The sequence below is a fragment of the Amblyomma americanum genome, chromosome 4 (assembly GCF_052857255.1).
Source record: "Amblyomma americanum isolate KBUSLIRL-KWMA chromosome 4, ASM5285725v1, whole genome shotgun sequence".
Lineage (NCBI taxonomy): Eukaryota > Metazoa > Arthropoda > Arachnida > Ixodida > Ixodidae > Amblyomma > Amblyomma americanum.
Genome location: NC_135500.1, coordinates 206747070 through 206762471, shown reverse-complemented (window position 1 = coordinate 206762471; position 15402 = coordinate 206747070). Strand labels below are relative to the sequence as shown.

Below are 15402 nucleotides of genomic sequence, written 5' to 3'. Positions count from 1 at the left end.
CACCTGCTCGGAATCGCTCTCACATCAGGCTCAGCTGCTTCTGCTGCGAGGGAACGGCTCCCTAGAGTGCACTGGGATTTATCGACTATTCGCGAGGCTTGCGAGAACGCTCAGTACTACAGCGTTAAGGCTCGTCTCGGTGAAATATAGTTGTCCGCCGATACCGGCATGCCACTGTGTTCAGGGAACTGTAACGTGATTGAAGGTTTTGCCCCCCTAGCACACCTGTTAGTGTATATCGGAACACCCTGGAGTTCTAGCAAGGTTTTGCAGGGGGAAGTGCATAACAAAGCAAATAACCTATTGATCACAAAAATCTGAAAGAATAAGGTTCCCATTTGCAAAAATAACATTTACGATATAAGATGAGTAGCTAACTTTTAATATAAGTTAGGACTAAAACGACAGTAAGGTTGCTGTTAATGATACAATGGCAAAAAAGGTTAGCAGGTTGCCATGTTTCAGCATTGCAGTGCAAAGCGTTCACAATTAAGCTGAATAGCTGTTATTAAAGGCCCTTAAAAATAAATATCTGCACGTTAGAGACTATGTGCACCGAAAAAAGGTTCTAATCACAGGTTCACATCAGATAGGAGCTTGTGATTTTTTCTTTTGTGCATGAGAAGTTCTGAAGTTTTTCCTTTTTCTTTTTGCCGCTGAGCTAAGATCGAGTGCACTGAGAGAGAACGACAGAAGAAAAAAAAAAGAACGGAGCCTTATCCAAATAGTTCCCGGCTGGCTACCCCACACTAGTGCGTCAAAACTATTCTCAAAAGAACGAACACAGCCCACACACCAATCTCCCAACACACCTATCTATTTACTGAAACATTGGAGCTATATTTTAACACAATGGCGACGAGGCAATAGAGGGCCGAGACGAAGCCGATGGCATCTCCCACCGGCCACATCACGTGTGTCCCGCTAAATGCGAGAATGAATGAGGTCTATATAGACAGAACAATGTCACGGAGCGTTTTCAAGTAAAAAAAATGCCCACAAATATCCGACCATGGGTTGGCCGTTCCCGGAATACAAACTTTAGCTTTACGAGTTCCGAAAGACAAACACGCGAGAGAATAAAAAAGACAGAGAGAGAGAGAAAGTACTGTTTGGCACCCGACGGTGCTCAATTAGCGAAGGCGAACAAAGGACCCTCGTTTTCTGCTTACTTTTACCCTTCGTGCAAGAGAGGTGGGGCGAGCAACATCCCCCACGTGCGCTGAAATAAGAGGGGTTGCAGTTGCTATTGCGAAGGAATGGAACACGAACGGAATAAGAACAGGACACAGATGCCACGCAAACGACAACAAAAATCTATAGTACGTGTAGGCACATTAGACACAAGTGTTGCAGTTACCAAAGGCTCAATGAACCGACTGCTCCGTTTGATTTACGACGTGCTGCGACCTCGCTTCGTTAATTAGCTTTCGTCGAGGCAGAATCAGGGTGGCGGTTTTATTGGACCTTAGTATTAGCATTGGAAGCGTCGCGTACGTTCTCTTTGTTATGAGCGCGTGCTTCGTTTATCCGCGATTTAACTCGAAAAACCTTCCAGTAATTTGTTTATCTTTCGTGTGTCGTCCAGAGAAACCCTGATTGGCTAGCGGACAGTGACGTCATAAGTGACGTCAACAGAGCGAAAAATTTCATTGGCTGGCGAACGTGACGTAACCAGACAGGAGACTGCCCATAGGCTGGAGGAAAGTGACGTCACCAGACCAGTTTCATCTGTGTCAAGCCTCCACCTGCCAACATTGGCAGGTGGAGTTGGCAGGTGGTGGACGGGAAGAGCTCAGGAACAGCAACCTGGATCTCATAAGCCCCACTAGTCACTTCCGGCAAAGGCATGAACAGCTTGGAATGCTATCGCTTTGCCAACACATGATAGTATTAGCTGTCCCTGTGCTTTTTTTTTTCATTCGACGTTCTCCTGGTTCTCTTCCGTCCCCTTATAAAAATTTCTTTAAACAGTCTATAGACTGTCCATTGACTTCTGTCTATAAAGTCTATAGACTCTATGGGCAAACCCTAGCAAACAGCCTATAGGCAATACAGATCCGGTGGATAGTCTATAGACAATCTATAGATTTATGGCCATACACTTTTAGTATACTTTTGTCCATAGACAATCTATAGACTATAAATAGAGAAAAAGAAATATCTACAGGAAGGCACAGAGTCTATAAGAAGTCTATAGACTGTCTATAGACCGTTTCTGTAAGAGTTGCCGCGTACGTTATCGCCGACCCGTGTACTGTTGCGCACCAGAGACGAGGAAGGAACTTATTTCTCTTTCATGGCCTCGCCGCGTTCAATTTCCTCGGCCCAGCTTACGGCATGCCCGGAACCGCGTCGTGGGCTTGGTGCCCAGATTGATACAGATGGCGGTCGCCTGATTCCGCTGTGCGGATGGCCCACGACCTGGATTAGCCCCGCGGAGTCTCCGCCAGCCCGCGGTGGTGGGCGTACCGCTATCCTGGGATCACGGATCCATTTCGGCTAGCATGCAGGTGTGGGCTACGGGGATGCCAACGAACGCCGCTGCCTGGGTCGCTCATTTCGTCATACTTCCTCGCCTGCGTGGTTATTTTCCCCGCATGTGCGGAAACTTAATACGCCAACAAGCATGCGAACACCCGACGCGAACTATAAAAGTCAGGAAGGACGCTTAGAAGCTCGTTTTTTTTTTGTTGTAGCCTACATTTCTTTTCCATTAAACCCACACCAGCTGCGCACACTGCAGGCTCTGGGTGTGATGAATGGACGTCGTTAAAGTGATCCTGAATTCCTGTATGAAGCACAAACACCGTCCTCCCTGGTATTTTAGGAAAGCCGCTGCGTGCGTTGCAGAGCATAACGGCATAACCGTGGTAAACGGGGCAAAATACCGTTAGATAGAAACGCCTTCTACGCTTTTGGCGATGGCTTACGAAATGGCGGTCAAAGCACGAGCCGATGGCTAAGTGTTAAGTGATGCGCCTGTACGAGGTCGCACGTGAAGCTATAGCCGAGAACATCAATTGGCTGAAAAAAGTGGTAGGGCTTTGACGTAGTTCAACCGAGTACAGGTGCGAAAGCGTGTGTTGAGGCTTCGCCTCTTCTTTCTGGCATCTGCCCGTGCACGCAACCCCGTTTCTCGCTCTTCATCTTCGCACCCTCTCTCCACTCGGCTGCAGCTGGCGCGACGCCCTCCTCCCATTGGCTGCAGCTGGCGCGACGCCCTTCCGAACTTACCCTAGCTTACCCGAAGTTACACCGAGGCTTCACACGAGATTCACACGAGGATACAAGTGGGTGAACACTACTCTAAACAAGCATATCACCTGACCGAGCCTGATACAATAAGTGCAGCTAGCAGCATCTGTGACTGATCATAAAATGCGCTTGCCTGGTCCTGTAAAGTTTACCATTGTTTGTCTTAGTCGTCTCTAGTTAGGAAAAAAAATGAGAAAGACTAATTTCACTCCCTCCTTTATCCCTTCCCTTACGGCGCGGTTCAGGTGTCCAACGATATATGAGACAGATACTGCGCCATTTCCTTTCCCCAAAAACCAATTATTAATTAATTAAAGTGGATAACTAGCAAATCTGGCTCCAACTCCCAAAATGCGGCAGGCAATGAATAAAAAGGAAACTGAAACTGTTTTTACAATTATGCTTTCTGATTGATGAGTTAATAACCACAGCTGTTCGTACTTTAGCGATAAGCGATTAACTGAAAAGGCTACACCAACACCCGTGGAAGCGCTCTTGGGCGGCTCAGACGTGACGTCACTGGTTGCGGGACGGTGATGTCATGGTCACGCGATAAGTTACTCCAGTTCTCAAAGCAGACGACGACGCTGACGCCAATCACACCACCACCAAAAGCCGCTAACAGCTTCGATATAAAACGAAAAAAAAATAATCGGCCAGTGAAAGATGCTAGACAGTAATCATGGAATGCTAATCTCTGAAGGGTATCTGTTCAGCATATCTTTTGATTTTGTACTGGCGGCGTGAAGTTTCACTCGTGAGAACCAACTGGTGAAGGAGGTGAACTTGGACAAAGGGTAGAAGACCTGTAGGCGCCCAAATGTCGCATCCCGTCAACATCCCTTCTCTGGACTGATAAACAAAAATCAGAATGATAGATTGCTGCAATGCAGCGGGAATAAGGTTGATGCGGATTGATGTCTGCGGCAAAATACCGACCGAGCGAGATCCGGTTCGCAAGCGACGTGTTCGATTCCTCGGCGAGGTTTTTCATGCAGGAGGGGAGAAGCTGCTTCCGACGCGCCCTGCGCTCTGCGGTGTCAACTTCTCTCGGAGCAAGCATGATGGCAGCCGGGGGTGTCGATGTCGTCGCGAGGCGTGCCTTGGGAATGCGTCGCTCGAAGCATTCTCGCGCCCTCCGCTCACGTCAGCCGCTTCTGTCGGGCGATGACCGATGCGGCGAACTAGAGGCATGCACAGAGAACGTGAGGAGGCAAAAATAAAGACGTCGCGCAGGAGCATTTCAGCAGAGAAAAAAAATAGGAGGGCACTGTGACGTGATGAGCTGTCAATGTAGATGTACGTACGGTGAACGAACTTTTGCAAATGCATAGCTGTGTAAGAGCAAAAAGGATGTCAGTATTAGTCAGTAGAATGGCTGCCAAAAAAAAGTCGGCATTCTGTTAGCTCACTATTGCTGTAAGATAATAACAGCATGGAAGGAAATTAGGAAAGAGCACGCGCAGACTGCCTTCATTTACATGAAAGCGTTAAGCTGGACCTGTCGTGTGGAGGTCTTCATAAGAGCCCCGCTGCTTAATTTTTTTTTTTCCGTGCAGCCCAGTTACACTAAGGTGTTATGCCATTCAGCGAAAACTAAAACTGTATATAGGCTGCAGAAACGTAGTTGCTATTCTCGGTGTGTATACACTAAAAGAGGCAACCCTACCGCTATTTCCAGTAAAATTACCCCACGAAGTTTTCACTGTGAAATCCCACTTCGTTCAAATGTGGTGATGTCTACTTGCTCGTGCACGCATCATCGCGCTGCTAACACAAATGACATCAAAGTGTTACGAATTTCATACAAAGCTAGTAACTTTATGTGTGATGGCCGCATTGAATGAATAAGTCCGGGATAGTTGGTTAGTAATACCACGCTTTGGATTTACTAGCGGAAAGAAAGGGAATAAAAAGATACACAGGAATAACAGGGGACTTCCGTAAGACATAGATCCGGACAACGTCTACGTTTAAAGCGCCAGAGATATGAAATGCATGCGGTGGTCGCGGTGACTTTTGCATCTGACGCATGCCCTCCGTCCTGTATAATTCCCCCTCTCTCTATCCCTTCTTTTCGCCACGCTGGTAGACATGGAGCCACAGCCGGACAAAACTCTAGACGCAAAGCATCAAATTTTGGTTGAATTCACATTAGGCTCAAGCATTTCCTCCTGTCTTCTTGCGCTGTTCCGGGATGATTTTCTACAAAATGTACAGAAAGTAATATCCTCTGTGCGCAAAAAAAAAAACAAATAGAAAGTGAAGTTCGCGAGCACGCTTCCTTTATGAGAAGACTATTGATGTACCGGCTCAGAAATTCTTCCGATTTCTCTGTCTCCTTCTCTCTTTTTTTTTTTCGTGATCTGAAAATGCCAGAGCACTTAAAGTCCCATCCATCTTTCTCCAGGAGACGTGATGGGAGCAAGCCAGACATAAGAACGTTCAAAAAGCGATCCCCCTCGAATGGTGGACCGAGTGTCTTTTTTTTTGTTGTTCTCGTGGGAAGCACTGCACAGCAAGACGGCTGCGTCCGTTTTCGTGCCAGACACAGAAAAACTGCGTTCCGTACACGCCCAAACTCTCGGCACGATGCCAGAGGCACTCTTGGTAACGACCAATAACGATCGCGAGCGAGAAAAAGTGCGGCGAAGAGAGGAGGAGGAGGAGGAGGAGGAGGAGGAGGAGGAGGAGGGAAGCCCCATCCTTAGTGGACCGTCCGCAAAGAAGCGATCGTAGGTGACCCTTCATACAAACGGAAAAGAACCGTGAAACCGTTTGTTTTCAACGGTCTGACCTGAATCTTAGCTCGATCGTAAACAAGAATGCTCTTTACGTGTTTCTTAATTTTGGTCGTAAAATGAAACGCGCTTCCAGTTATGTTATTGCTGGGCCAATTGCGCCGAACTGCGCCAGAAGGCGAGGGCTGCTACATGCTGCTCCATTTTGACAAAATACGAGTAATCTGCGCCAAGCCTGCGCTAATAGCCCGTATTTCCTAAAGAACAAAATTCTCGGGAGCCGCGGGTAATTCTATACTTTTGCGTTAGGCGGCAGTAGCAGAAAGCACAATTTTTCCGAGAATCCTTCCATCACTCCTTTGAATATATATATATATATATATATATACATATATATATATATATATATATATATATATATATATATATATATATATATATATATATATATATATATATATATATATATATATATGTATGTGTGTGTGTGTGTGTGTGTGTGTGTGTGTGTGTGTGTGTGTGTGTGTGTGTGTGTGTGTGTGTGTGTGTGTGTGTGTGTGTGTGTGTGTGTGTGTGTGTGTGTGTGTGTGTGTGTGTGTGTGTGTGTGTGTGTGTGTGTGTGTGTGTGTGTGTGTGTGTGTGTGTGTGTGTGTGTGTGTGCGCGCGCGCGCGGTCATCATGCTGGTTTCGGCCCGTCGTCAACCCGCGTACTGAAAGCAGGGAAGCAAAACAGGAGGGCACGCCGGAAATGCGCATGGCGCAGACATTGGCAAATGGCCCCGGTGTTAACTTTCACCTCCTTGCTCGGCCGAGGTGGGGAAACGGCACGCTACCGCGAACTTCTCAGTAGGCGTTGATTTTAACAACTTTGGGCATGTGATAAAGGCGAAAGAAAAAAAAACACTCATGTTCTGCGCGATGTTCGTGCTTAATAATCCGGATGAGCACGTGATCATGTGGACCAAGAAGTGAGTGGTCTCCACATGGGGACCACGTGGGTCACGTAGATAATATGACCGTCCGTAGCATACTCTCGCGGGCGTCCAACTGACCGGCCGAAAACGGCCCAAATTCATCCGCAAAGCGATTGGGACTGCTAACTGGAGTAGTTGTAAAGGAGTCATACTCAAATAAACTCGCGCAATAAAGAAGGACAAATAGATAAGAGGACAAACGAACACGGCGATGCTTCACATATGGAAAGCTTATTAAACGAGTAGCACATTTATAATCGCAAGGTATGCCCATGCGGTAAGGGGGCGTATAACAAGAAACCACAACCCGACGGGTGTTCACCGATAATGCCGAGCCAAAAAGGCTGATTACAGCTGAACGAAGAGACAGTTGACGCCTTCCACCCAACCACTCCATGTATATGAAAGGCTTCAGGACTGTATGATAATCTGCATATCTGCATAACGCCCGTCCGGTAGTGTTTTTTTTTTGTTTACGCCCCTTTCCGCATGGGCATACCTCGCGATTATAAATATGCTACTCGTTTAATAAACCTTTAATGTGTGAGAAATCGCCGTGTTTGTCCTCTTCTCTCTTTGTTTGTGTATTCGCCCTGGCTTATTTGAGCACGAATTCACCTGCATATCAGTCTTTTTTTTTTTCCACAGTAGATTAAGCGACAGTTTCCGTTACGACATAGGACTCCGACGTTTTCCGCAACGAAAAAAGCAATTCGTGCAGCTACTGATGTCATACCGGAAAACTGCCATGCATGAAGCAAAATAGATGAGTCCATGTTAGCGGCCTCGAGAACAGGAAACGGGTGTTTAGAGTGCACTGTTTCAAAAACACGAAGCGAAAAGAGCCGCGGACTGTGAGGTCGTTACAAACTGACATCCATAACTCACCCATGATGGCGCTTGTGTGCGTTTGAAACGTCAGCTACTGCGTGCTTGGAAAACCGTGTATTTGTCAGGGCATCTTCCATTCATTCAACTGCTGGTAAATAACGGGCTTGTCTGTCAGACGAGGCTGCATGTTAGAAACAACGCGTGTGTCTGGCAATTTCTTGGAGGTTATTTTCGCTATTATTTCAGTTGTAACGAAAATAATCGCCTTCTGTCAACAGCGCGTCGATTTCCGAATCACTGCTGCATTTGTGCCTAGTGCTATCTTTGAATTTTATTTAGCGCTGCAGTTACCTAGCGCCCTAAATTGGTTCGGTCATTTCGACTTCATTGACGTGCGTCGAAAATGAACGCAAGCTGAAGAGTGCCGTCACATCAAACCAAGACCGATGAGCGCTCCATGTGACTATTTAAGCATGATCATATCCCAGGTTGGAGTTCAAACCACGATTACGCTTTCTAGATTTTCAAGAGAAAATATATAGCCAGCAAGGAACAGCGCAATCGTAACCAAACCTAACAACGATTCCCAGCGTTTCCGAGCTGAATTTTTGCGTCTTCCTCAAGACTGATTTCTAGAGTTTCAGCAACGGCGCCTTTACAGTGGGTGGCTCAGTGCTTGAGGGGCCGTGATCCGGTGTAGGTCGCGTCTGCGGTTCGTGATCATATGATGGAGTCTATTATAACATATGTGCGTTGGAAAAAATGCCTTCAGGATATATTGATAGCGCTCCACAGGGCCCAGGGATCTACTCATTTCTAGTAGATTCATTTGAAAAAAAAATAATAATAACCTCTGTATGTATGAGAGAGTAGCTACCGTCACTAACGCTCCTGTTAACAATATCACACCAGTACTAACTGTCTGGCATGATCCAGGTACCCGCCATCATGGCGAAAATTTATCTTCCACGCATCGTCACGCGAGGCGATACTCCACCCCCGTAGTTGGAGCACTTTCATCCCCCTAGCGGAAAAAAAAAAGGAAGCGGAAGACAGAAAGCTAGGTCGGGCAAAAGGGTACGATGATGGCGTTCCCGAACAAAAGGCTCGAGCCATTGACGACTGGGTGCACGCTGCCAAATTGCTCGGTTGGAGCACATTAGCGCTCTCGGCAGTCGCACACGCACACATAATGTGCAAGGCGAAGAAGAGAGAAGAAAAAATAAAAGAATAAAAAAGAGAGAGGGAGAGATAGAAATGGCTGGAGTGACCGTGATTAGTCGTAGATTTTTGCCCGCCGCTTGGGCGAACAAAGGTAGCCTCTTAGAGGCGCTCGAGATCCTGATGCGCGATATTGCTATATTGCTATGCACGGTGCCATTCCCCCTCCCCCTCTTCCTCTCGAAGTTAGCGCCCACTCTCTCGCCTCCTCCGTTTTCTGGAGTGGCCCACACAGCAGTATACGGTGGGCACTTCTTATCGATCTGGACCCGGCCACTGACCCCCTTCCCTTACGGTCCGTCGACGTGCGACGCCAAGAAGGGGTTGGAGACAGGGGGGCGTTCTTCTTCCGAGATATAGTCGCCTCCGCACTTCCGGGTTCCGGCCTCCCCCACTAAGCTCTGTGTACGTTTTTACAGCGTGCGATGCTCCTCCGAGGAGCCGGATTGCGTAGGAAGATTGACTTGTCCATGGCTACGTGCATGTTTGTACAGTCGTATGAAACGGCACTTTCGGTCGGCCCGAGATTGAGAACAGAGGTTTTCCAGTCACCAAAGCGGTCTGTCTAGAAACTAGACGAACTCTGTAGGCAACGCCTCCGTGCCTCATATAGGCGAAGCATATAAGGCAAGACATCCGTCCCCACCAAAGTAATAATAATACTAATAATTGGTTTTTTCGGGAAAGGAAATGGCGCCAGTATCTGTCTCATATATATTTGGACACCTGAACCGCGCCGTAATGGAAGGGATAAAGGAGGGAGTGAAAAAAGAAAGGAAGAATAGGTGCCGTAGTGGAGGGCTCCGGAATAATTTCGACCACCTGGGGATCTTTAACGTGCACTGACATATTTCACAGCACTCGGGTGCCTTAGCGTTTCGCCTCCATAAAAACTCAGCCGCCGCGGTCGGTTTCGAACCCGGGAACTCCGGATCAGTAGTCGAGCGCCCTAACCACTGAGCCACCGCGGCGGGGCCCCACCAAACTGCCCGAAAAGAAATCGGGGCTAATTAGATTTTGTACGGCTCCCTCTACAGTACAGAATCGTTTGTGTTTTTCTGAGATTCGTCAAAAGAAACAGTTACAGAGATCATTTAGAGAGCTACATTAAGGGCAGTCACGCTTCGAGCAGCGTAGCGTATTATGACCGGTGGTTTTTATTTGCGGGGCATTGTTATCCTGCAACCATATTGTAAACAAGAGCTTCGAACTATCCCTCCATAAATTAGAAAGAACCCACTACCGTCTCCTGGCGCCTGTGCCTCATGACAAGTGTATTTAACTTCGCCAAGGCTAGCTCAACTAAACTAGAAAAGCTAAACTAGAAAATTCTGCCTGCGTCTCAAGCTGGGAGTAGAGCGCTTCGGAAAATGGCCGTTGTCTTAGCTTGCAGAGTTCTTTGTGCTTGCACACTGAAGTGAAATCTCAGCTTGAAATGCGGGAAATAAAGAGTAACAATTGTTACCGCCCACACACTACATCAAATATGCCCGATGCCGAACGGAAGAATCTTAGCTCTACACGAAGACACAGTAGAGAAGATTAATGTTTAAACGCAACAGCGCGACAATTAATGAAGGTTTTCACTGAGATAAGAGCGCGCCTTATTCGGCCAAGAAATTTGCGCACGTTTTGGCACGCAGCCTTTTAAAACAGTTACGTTTAGGTTTAGGTTCATGGGAGTTTAAACGTTCCAAACCGACTCAGGCTATGAGGGACGCCGGAAGGGCTCCGGAAATTTCGACCACCTGGGGTGTTTTTACGTGCACTGACATCGCACAGCACACGGGCCTGTATAGAATTTCGCCTCCTTTAAAACGGTTACGTTCAAGCATTTAATTCAACGGCACGGCATGAAACTGAGCTTCCCGTGCTTCATAGTGTCACCCGTTAATATTTTACCAACGAAAACCGCACTGATTCTCTCCAACGCCATGTACGTCTTAAAGCCATTCCTTTTTCATGCGCGATATGCTTCAATCACTGGCAAAATTCTGTTTTAATCCTGCAGTTACCCTTCGTTGTTTGGATGTATTTCGAAAAAAAAAAAAAACGAACAATTTTTGCCGTCGTGCTATTTCAAGCAGCGAGTGCCTCAGTTTCTTTTCTTTTCCGCAGTCATTTAAACAATTCCAAAGCATTCCACCCCACTGACCAGAGACAAAAGCCTACGACGAGATTGCGTACACAAAGGGACTCGCGCTCGCCTGCCCGTTCCTCGAATCACATCGAAGAATCCCGTTTGCTACGCTCCGCCGTGGACGTGAAAGCACTCCCGTGATTGCGCTTTGCGGTATGTATGCGTAGGGGGTGCCCGAGGGGCAGCAGGGTCAATCTTCCGATTTCTTTTTTATCTCTCATTTTATGGCTAAGAGAGCTCGAGTAGCCGGGGAGAGCAGAAGCACTCCTTGTGCGAGTGGGAAGCCACGAATGAGATGCCACATACAATCTACCCAGCTTGACCCACATTGGCCACGCGCCGCGTCTGTCCATCTGTACCCGAGCACACAAAGGAGCCCGGTCCAATAGAGGGCCTGCCGGTTTTTGCTCTGATGAGAAACGTTTATGTGGTGAAGCCCTTGGCCCTGTTTCGAGCTGAGTGGAGCAAGAAATATGAGGGTCCCTCTGTTGTTGAAAGGTGCTTGTGGAACGTTCGTGCATGAGTTCCCGAGGCACTTTCGGGCAAGCCGTTCCAGATTTGGCCATGTTTTGCGCTTTTTCTTTTACCGAACTTCTTGCTTCGCTCTATTACAGCTAGCTACTACATGGGAGGGCCTGTAGTTCTTGTAACAAGCGATGTCAGACGCGGCTAGGATATCAAAGGCAGAACAGACGAACTGAACCGACCCGATAGAACGAATAAGAAAATTCGTTATAAAACGCGAGCCCTTGTTTCGATCACAATCTTGTTTTTCGACCGTAAATCGAAGCAGCGATGATGCGCTGGAAAATAAAGTTGTATCGAAAGCGAATGCACGCTGAATTGATGGAATGTTTTTGGGGGCGCGCGGTTTCAGATGTGGTGCTACGGTGAATGGGCCTCGCGCGGAGAACATATGCCTGTATACTGTCCGAGAGCGCACAAGGCTTGCAAATCTTTGGCAGGCAACGTTTCTCTATGGCAGCGCTCTGTGTAGACTGTTTGTCAAACGTGCACCAACTAGCCTACCAAAATGTTCTAGTACGATGTTGCCGTAAATCTTTCCCTCTTCTCCAACCGAGGAATTCTTAGTTATCTTCTCGTCTCTCTTTCCCTATCCTCTGATATATTTAAACAGCGTATTTAAAGATTTTCATGCTCATTTAACTCACAACTGGGAAAACTGCGTAGAGGTATTGATCAGCGTAATGTGTTTACACTTGTAAAGGCAACTTTGCGTTGTAGGAGGTCCTAAAAGTGGCTCTCAATTGTCCCTCATCAAGGCTTCTCAAAGAGTGCTTCGAAGGTTTTGCGAGCGTTATATGCGGAATAAAGTCAATGGCTTACCTTTCAGGTCGTAATATCCTGAAATATCTTGTATCATCATAAAGAAAACCAGTACTTACGGATGTATCTGGGAATAAGTAACATGTCACAGCAGTACCTTGCACATTAACGCCCTGCAGGGGCGTAGCCAGGCTGGTGATAATGATGATGATGATGACGACGACCACGACAAGGTACCTTAAATTCTAAAATAAAGAAAGATGAATACCGCACATGGCATGACACTTTTACCAATAGACTACGTTGTATATCATGTGCCCGAAAACCTGACCAATATTTATTGCCTGGTGTTCTTTTATATCTCTTTACAGACTTTGTCGGAGCGGACGGAACGTCTTCCAGCCTCAGGATGACCCAAGCTACAGCGTTGGCCGTGACATTCTCGCTTTTGGCGTTCGTCCTGTTGTTCACGACAGGTGAGCTGACCTGAAACGATGAATCTATTCACTCTGCTACGACTGCTGCTGCTTGCGTTTGCCGCCGAATTATGAAAAGCAGTGCGTACATTGTCAAGGCTGTTGTGCACGAAGTTAACAAAGGCAAATGCACTTTTCACGGGAGTGCGTAATCGCGCTGTTTTTAGTGCGCCAGCACTACAACCTTTGTCCGTAAAGTTCCGAGACTGAGTTCATTAAAAAATGCGTTTAACATTGAAATCATTTATGCAGCACCTCTTCAAAACAGTCTCCCTTACAGTCTATTATACACAGCTTCCAACGCTCATTGAGGTCTTGGAAACAGTTGGAAAACGCTTCTTTTGACAGAGCTGTCAGCTCCTTTGTCGTGGCGTCTTGAATGTCCTCCACGTTCCCCATCCAGCGACCTGTTAGGGCTCTCTTCACACAAGGAAACAGGAAAAAATCGCATGGGGAGAGGTGAGGCGAGTATGGCGGATGGGGAAGTACAGTAATGCTGTGCTTGGCGAGCATATTTGTCACGCTGAGAGCAGTGTTCGGCCTTGCGTTATCGTGGAGAAGGCTGCACTGTCCAGATGCCCATAAGTCAGGGGCAACGGCGTCGCAGTGCATCACGCATGTGTTGGAGCACGCGGTTATAGAACTCTTGATTCCCCGTCTGCGCTTGTGGGACGAACTCATGGTGTATGACACCTCTGGCATCAAATATTAGCATTGTCTTTGTTTTAGTCTTCTGTCGCCGCACCTTTCTCGACGCCGGGGAGCTTGTGAACTACCATTCGGCGCTCTGCATCTTTGAGCATCGTATTGAAAACACCATGTTTCGTCTCCAGTAATGATGCTGCCGACGAATGCAGCATCTTTCTCTGCCTCGGAGAGCAAATCAGCGCTCATTGATGCCCGCATGTCCTGGTACTGTGTGAGGGAGTGCGGCACAAGTCTGGCATTCAGCTTTCGTTTCCCCCAATTTCTCACGTAAAATTTGGTGGCATGTTGTCTTACTAACGTCGAGAGCATCTGACAGCATGCGGACGGTAATGGTGCGGTCTTGTTGTGCGCTTTCCCTGATCCGAGCCACGTTGTTTTCATTCTGTGAGGTTGAAGGGTGCCCCTGCCTTGTGTCATCTTCCACCGACGTTCTCCCCGAAACGAACCTCTTGTACCACTCGAAAACTCGCGCCCGCGATAATGTCTCGTGGTCCTAAGCGTCACGAAAGAGCTCATACGTCTGTGTGGTTGTCTTGCCAAGCTTCACACAGAATTTTGTTTACCCGCTGTTCGAGGTGGACGTCCATCTCTCCCCCTTCACTCACGGTTTAGAATGCGCAGACGACTAGTGACAACGTATTTTTCTACATGTAGTGGCATCTAGCGACTGAAACAGCAATTAACATAAATATCTCAGGTTAGCCTGAAAGATGGCGCTACACATACGCACCAGCATATGTTTTGGCAAATCATTTCTAGAGAAGAAAATAAACCAGTCTCGAAACTTTACGGACAAAGGTTGTAAACCCCCCCAATCCCAGACACATTACGCATGTTTGTTTGTCAGAAGCCTCTGTCAGGTGGCCCACCTGCACACCTGATTCTTGCCAGCAGGTTTTATGGCCAACTATGCAGAACACTTTATGGCAAAACACTATGTTGCCGTGAGTGGGTATCGAACCCGCTGCGGTGCGAACAGATGAGCTTCGCTGGCTGCTGCATCGTCATTTTCGCAGCCAAACATCCTGCGTGTCGTTGTTGCTGGCCTCAGGTTGGTTTCTTGGTTGGCCCTCAAATAAAGATGGCACATGCCCACTAGGGGGTGTGGCCAAGACACAAGCGGTGAATGGCTGGAAACAGGAGCGTTTAGGTGGGGAAAAGCATAGTAAGGGGATATATATTTAGGGCTGACAGACTGGACGACGCAACGGCAGGGGTCCTATCAACAGAGATATCGAAGACGGGACAATGGCTTTGTGTGCATATTCGTATACAACGCATGTAATGTTTCAATTTCGCACTGAATGAGAGTGGAAATGGAAAAAACTGAGATTGGGAGTAACTGCGTTTCTTGAAGGAAATTTTGCACAGCATAGCGCACACTCCTGTTGCTTCGTTCAAGCAAAGAAGCGCCAATGGAAAGAACAACCGCAGAGGACACAGGCAGACCCAACAGGCGAAACGGAATTTGTAATAGGCGCCTCCTCAAAGAACAGAAGTGGAGGCAGAACAGCAGGAAGTGATCTATCGTCTCAGGTTGGGCACAAAACGGGTACGGTGGGGAAACCGCCAGGACAGATCTGTGAACACGATTGTTGAACTTCATTCCACAGGAAGACTATTGTGGACACTGCTAGTCTCTCGCGCTGTGCTTTGGATGTCGTCGTCTTCAACTTCCATCCGTGCGCAGTGGACTCAGAACACACAGCACTGTCCTCTTATACCAAACCTCACCGAAACTGAAGCGAAGACCGAAGTGCTGGAGC

General features: G+C 47.5%; 1 protein-coding gene across 3 annotated transcripts in view; it reads left to right on the top strand.

Annotated features, from left to right (window-relative positions):
* LOC144129183 (uncharacterized) overlaps nt 1-15402 on the top strand; it is a 79050-nt gene that overhangs the window by 43468 nt on the left and 20180 nt on the right. For all 3 annotated transcript variants that reach the window (XM_077663161.1, XM_077663160.1, XM_077663162.1), the window contains one exon: nt 12824-12928. In XM_077663161.1, the coding sequence (XP_077519287.1) occupies nt 12862-12928 (67 nt within the window). In that variant the 5' untranslated portion in view covers nt 12824-12861. The remainder of the gene's footprint in view (nt 1-12823; nt 12929-15402) is intronic.